Source organism: Cebus imitator, unplaced genomic scaffold (assembly GCF_001604975.1).
Source record: "Cebus imitator isolate Cc_AM_T3 unplaced genomic scaffold, Cebus_imitator-1.0 Scaffold39, whole genome shotgun sequence".
Classification (NCBI taxonomy): domain Eukaryota; kingdom Metazoa; phylum Chordata; class Mammalia; order Primates; family Cebidae; genus Cebus; species Cebus imitator.
In genome coordinates this window covers 1,328,366-1,340,558 of record NW_016107354.1, presented here as the reverse complement: position 1 = coordinate 1,340,558, position 12,193 = coordinate 1,328,366, and the positions used below count along the sequence as shown (strand labels likewise).

Genomic DNA, 12,193 nt, shown 5'->3' with positions numbered 1-12,193 from the left:
TTGAGATAGATGGAGTTTCGCTCTTGTCTCCAGGCTGGAGTGCAATGGACTGCAACCTCTGCCTCCTGAGTTCAAGCGATTCTCCTGCCTCAGCCTCCCGAGTAGCTGGGATTATAGGCACCTGCCACCATGCCTGGTTAATTTTTGTGTTTTTAGTAGAGATGGGGTTTTATCATGTTAGCCGGGCTGGTCTTGAACTCCTTAACTCAAGCAATCGGCCTGCCTCGGTCTCCCAAAGTACTGGGATGACAGGCGTGAGCCACCGCACCTGGCCCTCTTTCCCCTTTCTTATTCCCATTCAGAGCCAGGGTAGAGTGTACTGAGTGAGATGCCCAGGGTGCAAAACTGGAGGATGCTTGGAGAGTGAGTGTCCTGCCCAGCCCTATTGTTTGCCTACATCGAGGACCATACCGTTTTTCTGTGAGTGAGTCTGTAGTCTTCTGCCAGCTCTCCCCAGGCCTCAGCCCACATCCACCTCATCTTCCTCCCCGTAGCCTGCTGGGTTTGGCTTTCACTCTTGTCTCAGCTTTTGCGGCCAAGTTAGGCGAGACAGTTACACGTAAAAAGATAATTAACCACATGAGCCAAGAAATAAGGACCACACGAGTCGTACAAATCATGAGTTCCAAGAGTTTGGAGGAGCTGGGCCAGGCTGGCTTTGGATGGATGTGGAAAGCAGGAAGGAGGTTTTCTGGGCTAGGAGAACAGTGGGAACAGTTTGCCAAGAGCAAAGAGCTCATTAAAAGTCATAAGGAGATAAAAGCTGGAGAGGATCTGGCATCTGATCTTGTGGATGTGGCTATGACGTACAAGGCTGAGGTGCCACCAACCCCAGTCCCTTACCCGTGGTAAACGTAATGAATAAATTGTGGCATGCTTCTTCACTGAGACTGGAGAGAGCCTCAGAATTCTTCCCAACACAGTGCTTCAGAAGGATATTAACAAGCAAGTGGATTTCACCCAGGAGTGTAAACTCATTGCCATCCCTGTCATTGACTGTGTAGTGGTCATGAGTCTTGGAGTAGAAGAGATGATCAAACTGCATCCCATTGCTTTGTCTACTGTGTGTCCCTATTTTAACCTAATTTACAACTCTGTCAGCTGTGTCTCAAGTACTGGCATCATTTGAGGCACTGGCTAGAAAATGCACAATCACAGAATGCAAAAAGTAGAGGGGATCTAAGACATCATTGAGTCCAGCTCCCTCATTTGGCAGCTGGGGGAAATTGAGGCTTGGGAGCAGGAGGCTTGTTTGTATGAGTGGCCAGTAGAAGATGTGACCCTGACCTTGTACCAGTGGCTCCCCAACCTGGGAAGAGAAAGTTATGTGACCCTTCCTGAGAACCTACTCCATGCTTTTCTTTGCTTGTGGAACCTTTTTATATACAGCATCTCTTTTAAACCTGGGGAATCATTATCCCCACCCCACCCCCACCAGAAAAAAGGCAGCTGACATCCAAAGACAGGTCCAAATCAAAGGCTAAAATAGGACAGAGCCAGGATTCAAACCCTCTCTGCCAGCCCCCAAGACCTACATGCTTTCTTGTAGTTCTAGGTGGGTGTCTCAAGCCTCTTCAGAAGTGGTAACAGGACTAGGGTTTTCTGGGAAGGGCGGGTGGTGAGTGTGATTTTGCTCTGCCCTGGGTAACTGTTCTCTGCAATCCACTTTAGGTTCTTGGCTACATCTGGAGGTGGTCCCAGCGGCTCCTCTGTAGGCATATCTGAGCATTTTGTGAGGTTAGAGGCTTTCCCTCCAGTGAGTTCATGGTTCCACAAGAGGAAGCCGCCTGCTATTGCCTGTGCTCATTTGATGACTTCCTAGGTTTTACGACATTAATTTAAGTTCTGCAGCCAAAGTAACTCTCTTTGGTTGCAGCAGTATGCACTTAAATGTCAGAGCTTTGCTGAAAAACCACTTGAGTTTGAAGAAAGTCATTGTGTTCAGTAAAATCTAGCCACATTTTATGTTTATGGCCTTTATTAGGGCATCCCGCTGAGCTAGTTAAAACCATGTCTCTATAGTCAGTGAAAGCCCAGGACTCTCAGATTACTGGATTCACTCGTTCAAATAATAGTTACTGAATATAGACTAAGTGGCAGGTGCTGAGGCCTACAGTGATAAACACACAGACGTGATTCTTGTTTCCATGGCACGTATAGTCCAGTGAAGGGAGACAGACATTTAAAGAATAAATACAGAAGTAAAAGTATTTTTAGTAATTGTTATTAAGAAAAAGGCAGGGCACTAAAGTTATTCAGAGGGGAGCTCGTTTACAATGGGTGGATCACAGAAGGTAGTATTTGAGCTGGGTCATAAGTGGCGGATAAATTATTCAGGACACACAGTAGCAGGTGGAGAGGTAGAGACAGGAAAGAACTTAGTGTGGTCAAGAAACGTGTTGCTCAGTGCCCGTCAGAAGCCACAGGACCCAGCCTTGTGCTGATGTGCCATCAGGTGTACCGGTGCCTGCAGGACTCAGCACCTGCCCTCGCCACCCTATGTGGATATTAGGGTCCACATCTTGGTGGTTGCTTCCTGTGCCCTGTTCCTCGTGACCACACCTGCCTTCTCTGTTTCTGACCCTTGGTGTTCATTTCTCAGGCACCGCTTTGGTACCCAGCTCCCTGCCCTCTCTCCCCTAGGCATCTCCACCAACCAAAGCTCACAATGCCTAGCCATCCCTGTACCCACACCTCGTCCTCCATCCAGCTGCCCTGCTTTCCCAGCACAGGCCTTCCTGTCTATATCCTCCCTCTGGTTTGGGGCTTGCTTTATCGTGCCAGTTATGAATTAGATATTTAATGTCCCAGGCCCAGCTCCCTTTCACTCACTTCCTTATCCCCTTCCCCTCCCAGTCCTCCATAGCAGCTCTATGATGTTATTCTCTATGTGGTCCAAATACCAGTGGCTTCCTTTCCTATCCTTTGTCTACCATCCCAGAGGGCCTCTGAGATGAGCTGTGTGTATGACTTTTGAAATTCTCTCTTGGGTCAAACCATTGGTCAGTGGAGACACTCATCACCCAGGGGTCGGCCAGCACAGGCTTTCCCTTGTTCGCGTCAGTGCCATTGGGCAGAGTCCAGAAGTGGCGGGGTAAACATGCTGAGTCCACGTCTTCTGCTGCGAAGCCCAGATGCTGCCAAGAACCTAGACACCATGGCCAAGGTGAAAGCTGTTACCGTCTCCATAAATGAGTGCCCTTTCATAGAAGGGAAGAGACTGGGGATGTTGACCAGTGCTCTCTGAGAAGGAAGCTTTGTGTGCCCCTCTGCTGGGGTGGACATTTGGGAAGAACCCTGTCCTCTGTGGCCTGTTTGCTCTCCAAAGGTAGGTGTACAGAACAGTCAAAATAGCACCATCTGTAATAATTATTATGAAATAATAATGAGCACACACACAGACTGAGGGCTTCCAGTATCCTGGGCACTTCAGCAGGGGCTTCCTGAGGCCACAGCCCTGTGCACTACCCATTGTCGTGGGTGTTTCTTAAGAGGTTAAGTAGCTCAACGCCGCTCCACAAGCACTCGGTGAGGCCAGAGCTGGCCCAGATGGCCTGTCCTCATGTCCAGAGTGTCTTTGCTTCCTTGACTGCCATCCTCGTAGTGCTCACACTGAGGTAGGCTCAAAGTTAAACGCTTACCCCACTGCATCCCCCCACCCACAGGGCAGAATTGAGGCTTGGGAGCAAAGTAATCTGCCAAAGGTGACACAGCAGCAGGTGGCAGAGGACAAATGTGAATCCAGTTTCCACTGACTCCAAAGCTGTGCTTTCAAGTGCAACATGCTGCTCCCACCTGCCCTGGAAACCCAGGATCTCTTCTGCGCACCATTTAGCACATGTCTAAGGGAGAGTTTGGTGACAAGCTTGAGAACATTTTGCAAGAGAGAAGGAGGCGATTAAACAAGCAATTGCAATGGTGTTAGATCAGGGAACAAGGCAGAGCCACACAGCGCACCAAGTAAACCTAGCGGAAGGAGACACAGCAAAGTGATGGTGAGCTGATGCTTGGAGGATGAGTCAGGGAGGCAGGTAGTGTTGGGTATGTCATCACATGTGCAGAAGTCTGAAATGGGGGAAAAAAATCCACGAGAGGAAGTAAAACATTGCATGGCTACAGCATAGAGGCTGCAGCATAGAATATATTGGGGAACACAAGGTCAGGGCTGAAGGGGTGGGTGAGGGCCAAGCCCAGATCAGGGGCTGTGCTAGGGGCATGGTGCAGGAGAGGGAGTGGTCCAGCTTACACCTTCAATCACGCGAGCTGCTGTGTGGAGAAGAGCTTAGAGGAGGAATATAGGAGGGAGGTCAGGTGTTTGGAGTCTGTGGCAGAGTCCAAATGAGAGATGATGATGGTGGCCTGGACAAGGGAGGTGTCTGCAGGAGTGGGAAGAGGGGAGTGGATTCAGATGCTAGACAGTCATGCCGCTCCTTGTACTGTGTCTATAGGCACGGTGGGAGGGGAATCGCCATCATTCCGATTAGAATGACTGCAGATGCACCCCCTCTAAGGTGAAATGGTGAGCTGGCTCTTTAAGAAGCAGGTCTTGTAATAAAAGAGCTTTTTTACGACTAATGTTCTGTGTTGTATTGTTGAAATATGTCAAGCAACAGCCTCTATTCCAGTTGCAAAAGGAATCACTACCCTGACTCTTTGTGTTGTCAGTAACTTCTTCATGGGATTCACAGGCTTTCATTGAATCTGAACAAAGTGAATAGGAAATCAGCACTGGTCCCAGAATGTACATGTCTTGGGAATGGAGGCGCACAGCCTGGGGCCTTCAGCGTCACCCTCTCATGATCCTCAGAACCATCCCTGGATACGGGAACTCCTTTCAAAGCTTCTTGGGGAAACTGTTGGCTCTTTGTTGAGCTTCTTGGGTATCAGACAGATTCTTTTGTCTTAAGTATCAGCTTCTTTTTTTTTTTTTCTTTTTTTTTCAGACAGGGTCTCACTCTGTTGGTAGACTGGAGTGCAGGGTGACATGATCAGGGCTCACTGCATCCTCAACCTCTTGGGATTAAGTGATCCTCCTGCCTCAGCCCTCCAAGTTGTGGGTACTACAGGCATGTGCCACCTCATCCAGCTAACTTTTTCTGAAATTTTCAGCAGAGATGAGGTCTCACCATGTTATTCAGGCTGGTCTGAAACTCCTGAGCTCAAGTTATGCACCCATCTCAGCCTCTCAAAGTGCTGGGATTACATGTGTAAGCCACCATGGCTGGCAAGAGACATTCTTTAGTTTCCATTCCCTCACTTGGAATTGGGGTCATAACTGCCTCACAGGGTGATTCTAAAGATTCTGCTCTACAGCTTGAAAGTATTAGCTAAGACTGACCATGTGCTTATTATCCACCAGGCATTTTTTAAGCATGTTGCATGTAATTGCTTTAATTTTCTCTGTGACATTATAAGTACTCATGATCCCGGTAGAGAGGAGGAAACAGAAGCACAAGGAGATCAAGTGACTTGTCCAAGGTCACAAAGCAGGCATGGAGCAGAGCCAGGAAATGAACCTGAGTAGTCTCATGGCCAACTCTGCTCATAACCCACCCACTATGTTTTGCTGCCTTTCTGAATGTACAGTGCAGTGCCTGGCACATAGGAGACGTTCAAGAATGTCAGTTTCCTTTCTGCTGATCCTAAGTTATACACTCAAGGCAAAACAAGCTTAGGTGAGTGATTAATCAGTAAGCCACCTTCCAACTCCAACAGCCTAGAGCCTCCAAGGGCCAACTGGTATGATAGGGATGGGTGAAAGGGAAAGCATTCCCTTCCTACCTAACACAGGGAAAATAAGCTAAATCCAAATCTGGCTTTATTCCAGACTTACTGTTGTTGATGGGTTATTTATCATGTTATTTATCTGAACTTCATCTACCAAGTTCATGGTGAAGTTGACAGTATCTGGCAAGTAATATCTACTGTTTGCTAGGAGATCTTGATTACTTTCCCTCAGAAGCCACGTTCATCAGCTCTAACCAGATATTTCAGATTCACCTGAAATTCAGTGTCAACCATTTGTACATTGACTGATTGAGTGATGAAGCATAATCATTTATTTTTATTTGTTCAGCAAGTACTTACAAAGTATCTCTATGTACTTGGCCTTTTGTTAGGTGAATGAGTGACATATAGGTTTTGCCCTCCAGGAATACATAGTCAGTGAGTGAGGCTGACATATAAGCAGGTAAGTTGTGATATCAAGGGCTGTGAGGGCCAGAAGAAGGAGAAATTGGTTCTACTCTGAAAATCAAGCAAAGACTCCACAATGTTGGGGCCATGTAATTAAGGTCTTTTTTTGTTTCAGAGAAACAGTTTTTTTTTTTTTTAATTTTACTTTAAGTTCTGGGGTACATATGCAGATCTTGCAGGATTGTTACATAGCTGTAAACATGCCATGGCGGTTTGCTGCCTCCATCCCCCTTGACTTACATTAGATATTTCTCCTAATGTTATCTCTCCCCAATCTCCCCACTCCCTGCTATCCTTCCCCTACCTCTCCACCCCACAAAAGAACCCAGTGTGTGATGTTCCCCTCCCTGTGTCAATGTGTTCTCACTGTTCAGCATCCACTTATGAGTGAGAACATGCAGTGTTTGGTTTTCTGTTCTTGGTTCAGTTTGCTGAGAATGATGGTTTCCAGATTCATCCATGACTCTGCAAAGGACATGGACTCATCCTTTTTCATGGCTGCATAGTATTCCATGGTGTATATGTGCCATATTTTCTTTATCCAGTCTATCTTTGACGGACATTTGGGTTGGTTCCAAGTCTTTGCTATTGAAAAAAGGGCCACAGTGCCTGTTTAATAAATGGTGTTGGGAAAACTGGCTGGCCATGTGCAGAAAGCTGAAACTGGACCCCTTCCTTACACCTTATACAGAAATTAACTCTAGATGGATTAAAGAACATAAGATCTAACACTGTAAAAACTCTAGAAGAAAACCTAGGCAATACCATTCAGGACATAGGCATAGGCAAGGATTTCATGACTAAAACACAAAAAGCAATGGCAACAAAAGCCAAAATAGACAAATGGGATCTAATTAAACTTAAGAGCTTCTGCACAGCAAAAGAAACTATCATTAGAGTGAACCGGCAACCAACAGAATGGGAAAAAAGTTTTGCAATCTACCCATATGTCAAAGGGCTAATATCCAGAATCTACAAAGAACTAAAACAAATATACAAGAAAAAACAACCCTTTCAAAAAGTGGGCCAAAGATATGAACAGACACTTTTCAAAAGAAGACATTTATGTGGCCAACAAACATATGAAAAAATGCTCATCATCACTGGTCATTAGAGAAATGCAAATCAAAACCACATTGAGATACCATCTCACGCCAGTTAGAATGGCAATCATTAAAAAATCTGGAGGCAACAGATGCTGGAGAGGATGTGGAGAAATAGGAACACTTTTACACTGTTGGTGGGAGTGTAAATTAGTTCAACCATTGTGGAAGACAGTGTGGCGATTCCTCAAGGATCTAGAAATAGAAATACCATTTGACCCAGCAATCCCATTACTGGGTGTATACTCAAAAGATTATAAATTGATCTATTATAAAGACACAAGGTCTTTTTTTTTTTAATTTAAAAAAGAATGTTGTAGAGACAGAATCTCACTATGTTGCCCAGGCTTGTCTCAAACTCCTGGGCTCAAGTGATTCTCCTACCTTTGCCTCCCAAAGTATTGAGATTACAGGTGTGAGCCACCATGCCCAGACTGATCAAGGTCTCCTTGAGAGGGTGAATTTTTTCAGCTGAAGAGGGAGTTGGGGGCAGGGGGCATTCTAAAATTACAAGCAGAATAGTCCAAAGCTTTGAGGCACAAAAGATTGCATGTTTAGGGACATTGAAAGGTCATGGTGGCTGGAAAGATTGTAGCAAGAGCTTCTAGACACTGCCCATTAACACTTAGAATGCAAGGTTTATCTTTGAAAATCTAATTGCATTCGGATCAAGCTCCTATTCACCATGGTTGGTAAGAAGTTTAAGGTCATTTCCTTCTTTGCAGCTCTCTCCCTCCGATTGAGTCAGAACCCAGGGCCTAGGAAAGATGGGAAAGAAGAAGAGTGCTGGTGGCACCCTTCTCTGTAGTGATCACTAATTCTTGTCCAGGCCCATGTGGTCCATTTGAAGGGGATGTCTCTGCTGGGAGTTGTGCTGGTTCCTTTATGTCAAGCACTGCTGCAGAGACTATCATCAAGGGTTTTGTTAACTTCTCCCCCAAGTACAAGGAGAATCCAGATATTTGGAACAAAATGTCTGGTCTCTTTTTTTGGTGGGGTAGGGCTCACGGGTGGAGAGAAAAAGTGAATTCATTTTTTTGTTGTTGTTGGTAATTCCACAGCAGTAAGAATCAAGATAGGAATTAATGACTCCATAGCCATCCTGCTACTATAGGAGTAGAAATCAGCTATCAGAGCTATTGACTACCACTCCCTCATAGAGAGTGATCTGGGGAGTCAAGGTGAAGGGGCTGACTTCCTTCCTGCTCACATCAAGTGGCTTCCTGAGGCCTGGTGTAGAACGGCAGAGCTAGGCAGGCCCTGACCAGTGGCTTCATGTCTTCTGCAGGTGTGGCAGTGTGGCGGAAGCGTGGAGGTCCTGCCCTGCTCACGGATCGCCCACATTGAGCGAGCCCACAAGCCCTACACAGAGGACCTCACCGCCCACGTCCGCAGGAACGCTCTCAGGGTGGCTGAAGTCTGGATGGATGAATTTAAAAGCCACGTCTACATGGCATGGAACATACCCCTGGAGGTAGGGATCTCCGGTGGGAATGAGTTTCTCGGGAATTGGTGGAAAAACAAAACAAAACAAAATATGGGACTGAACCCTTCTTTCTATGGGCCAGCCAGTGTCCTGTTTGCCATGTGAGAATGGACTCTCAACCCCAAAACATAGTATATGTTGAAGAAAAGGGGCCGTGAGGCTCTAAGCCATTTCTTATCCCCCCATCCGCATCCCTGGTCAGCATGCTTGAAGGAGGACTTCTCTCTGGACCTTAGTGTCCTTATTTTAAATGAGAAAATTCAACAGGGAGCTTAAGTTTCCTTCATGCTCCCAGGTCCGCAGCTTCTCTGACATTAGATGTTTCATGGTCCTCGATTACAAATATACCAGCAACTACAAAAATTTATTAAAAGTATCTTAATCTTACTATAGATTAGATTCAAACTTCTCCATTGAACCTTTGACCAGAGTTATAAAGACCTATACGCTTTTTGGATTTCTTGAGCCACATGGATGGGGATGAGGAACACACCTACAGGGACCCTCACTAGGAGATGTGAGTTATTCTGGGCAGTTTTTAGACAGCTATTAACTTTCACAGAGCCTCATCATTGCCTACTACTGTCTATCCCTCTAGTCACCTCTACTTAAGAGATACTGGGGAAAAAGCACTATTTCTCTGCTCATTTTATTTAGCCATGTGTCAAGGCCATGTGTCCATGTGTCAGGGTGAAACATGTGGAAATGACCTTGGACTACTGAGTTGAGAAAACCCAACAGATGCCAGTCACACGATTCCAACCCACGTACCAGCCTGTCTGCCTGGAGTTCATTGCTTGTGTTGCATTCTGTGTGAGACAGAACTATCAGAGCTATTGACTACACGACCTTATTCTTTCCTCCGAAGGCCAAGGCAGTCCCCTTTGGAGTCCTTTAGGAAGCCTCTAATGGAGAAATGATTGATGTTCACTCAAAGTTTCCACATGAAGGCCCTGGTACCTAAACTCTACACCAAGCTAATGTTACTCTGGTTAAATGATTGAGAAAGTAGCCTGGGCCATGGGTGGGAGCTTTTAGCCTGCCTCCTGGCCACACCATCACCTCAGGAGAGAGGGACTTGAGTTGGGTTGCATACTCCCACAATCAGTGAGGTTTCAGCAGTTGGGAGAAAGAATGAGGAGTGGAGAAATATCAGCCAGAATGCAGCCAACCCTAATGAACCAGCCCCGGACTGTGCTTCTGACAGTATGAGTGTTTCTGGGGAACTGCAGTGCCTTCTGGACTCATCGTCAGGATTGAATCACAGTATCCTGCTTGGGGTGCGAAGCCCTGTGGTAGGTGTCCTCTGATGGCAAAATGTCAGAACACTTGGAAACTCCCCAGGAGCTCATTAGTGAGGCATTGCAGGCTCTGCTTGGGACTGGTGAGTGAGCAAACTCTCACTGCCTTCTCTCTGTACCCCAGAGCTGCAAACCTTCTAGCCCTCCCCGCTTGCAGCTGGCCGGTATTGAAATGGCCAGTCACCCAATGAATGGTAGAGAATTGAGTGAGTGAAAATAATTGAAAAATGATGAAATCCAGTGTCTGCCTGTGACTCCTCAAGGCAGGTAGTTCAAACCAAATCATATGGGTATGGGGAAGTGAACACACAACCAATGAGAGGTGGAATTGCCCAGGATAAAGCCTTAGGTGGAGAGGCAAAGGGTCAGCGTGTTTCCTAAAACAATTCTGTTGCCTCTCCTGTTCCCTGTGTCCAGATGTCCTCTTTTTCCTCTTATTAAACTTGTACAGAGATTCAATACTTCATCTGTCAATCCTTCTGCCAAGCTATATCCTGATACTTCATCAAGCCTGCTTTGTCAAGGTCCACATAGGCCTCCCAACTGCCTAATTTAAGGACATTTTAAAGTCTTTAACCTATAGGATTCCTCCTTTTCCTGGAATCTCTGTAGTTTCTTGGATCCATGATTCCACATCCTGGAATCTCATCTCTCTCTGATTATTCCTAACTCCTCAAGGGCTCCTCTTACCTTCACTGGGTGCTTACATGCCCCTGGGGGGTCTACCCGTGGCCGACTGCTCTCATTATTCCCCATCTCCTTGGGTAACCTCATCTACCCTTGTATTTGATTCCCACCCATATGCTGCCTCCCTAATTAATATCTCTACGCCTGACTTCTGCCTTCACTTTCAGAATCACATCTCCAACTGCTAGCTGGACATCTCTCCTGGCTGTTCTCACAGGCACTCAGACTGAATCTGACCAGCTGAGCCCACCTTCTTCCTCCAGATCTGCTCCTGTTTTTGTTCTGTCTCAGTTCATGGAGCCACCATCTGCCAGACACATGAGTGTGAAACTGACACCATCCTTCAATGTTCTTCTCTCTCAGTGTCCCAGTCAATCACAAGCCCTCCTTCCCACCCTGACCTCCTCTCATGTCTGCATTCAGGCCCTGCTTTTTTCTCTGCCACAAGCTTCAACTGGTTTTCCCGGCTCAAGTCTTATCTCCTTCAGATTTATTCTTTACACTGCCCAAAGTTATCTTTAAAACACTCACAACACCCATGCCATTGCCCGCTTAAAATCTTCAAATGAGGCCAGGCACTGTGGCTCATACCTGTAATCTCAGCACTTTGGGAGGCTGAGGCAGGTGGATCACTTGAGGCCAGGAGTTCAAGACCAGCCTCGCCAATATGGTGAAACCCCATCTCTACTAAAAATACAAAAATTAGCCGTGCCTGTAGTCCCAGCTACTCAGGAGGCTGAGGCAGGAGAATCGCTTCACCTGGGAGGTGGAGGTTGCCGTGAGCCGAGATTGTGCCACTGAACTCCAGTCTGGGCAACAGAGTGAGACTCTGTCTCAAAAAAAAAAGAAAAGAAATATTTAAATGACTCCTGCTATGTACAAAATCAAGCCCAAAGGCCAGTGTTTGGCACAGCATTGGAGGTTCCCATGCTTTCTCCCCTGCCTGCATTTTAACCCCACTGCCGCCACTCCCTGTTTTGAAGTCTGCACACACTGTGTGGACTATGGGAACTGCCTGTCACACACCGCCCATGCCATGCCGTTTCTCACGATTTGGTGCTTGCTCATCCTGCTTGGCATTCCCTACCCTCTACCTCTTCCTGTGTGCCCACCCCTACCAAATCTTCCCCATCCTTTAAGCCTCAGCTCCAGAGGTCCCCCCTCTAGAAAGCCAGCACCAGCTGGAGAAAGAGCCCCCCTCCTACACATAGCTCTGTTATTACATGACCAGCCTGTGAAAGAGTGTTCTGTTGTCTGAAAGTCTCCCTCTCATTAGAACAGTGGCTTTCAAATCTGGCTGAACTTCAAAATCACCTGGGTTCCACCCCCACAGATTACCATTTAATTGGTTTGACAGGGACCCTGGGATCTGTTTTTTGGAAAATTATTTAGAACTGCTGAGAACTACTGCAATACACCAT

The 12,193-nt window shown here is 46.6% G+C and overlaps 1 protein-coding gene across 1 annotated transcript in view; it reads left to right on the top strand.

The window, feature by feature from the left end:
• GALNT18 (polypeptide N-acetylgalactosaminyltransferase 18) overlaps positions 1 to 12,193 on the top strand; it is a 369,718-nt gene that overhangs the window by 274,514 nt on the left and 83,011 nt on the right. Inside the window, exon 7 of the mRNA XM_017525727.2 lies at positions 8,587 to 8,772. Within this exon, the coding sequence (XP_017381216.1) occupies positions 8,587 to 8,772 (186 nt within the window). The remainder of the gene's footprint in view (positions 1 to 8,586; positions 8,773 to 12,193) is intronic.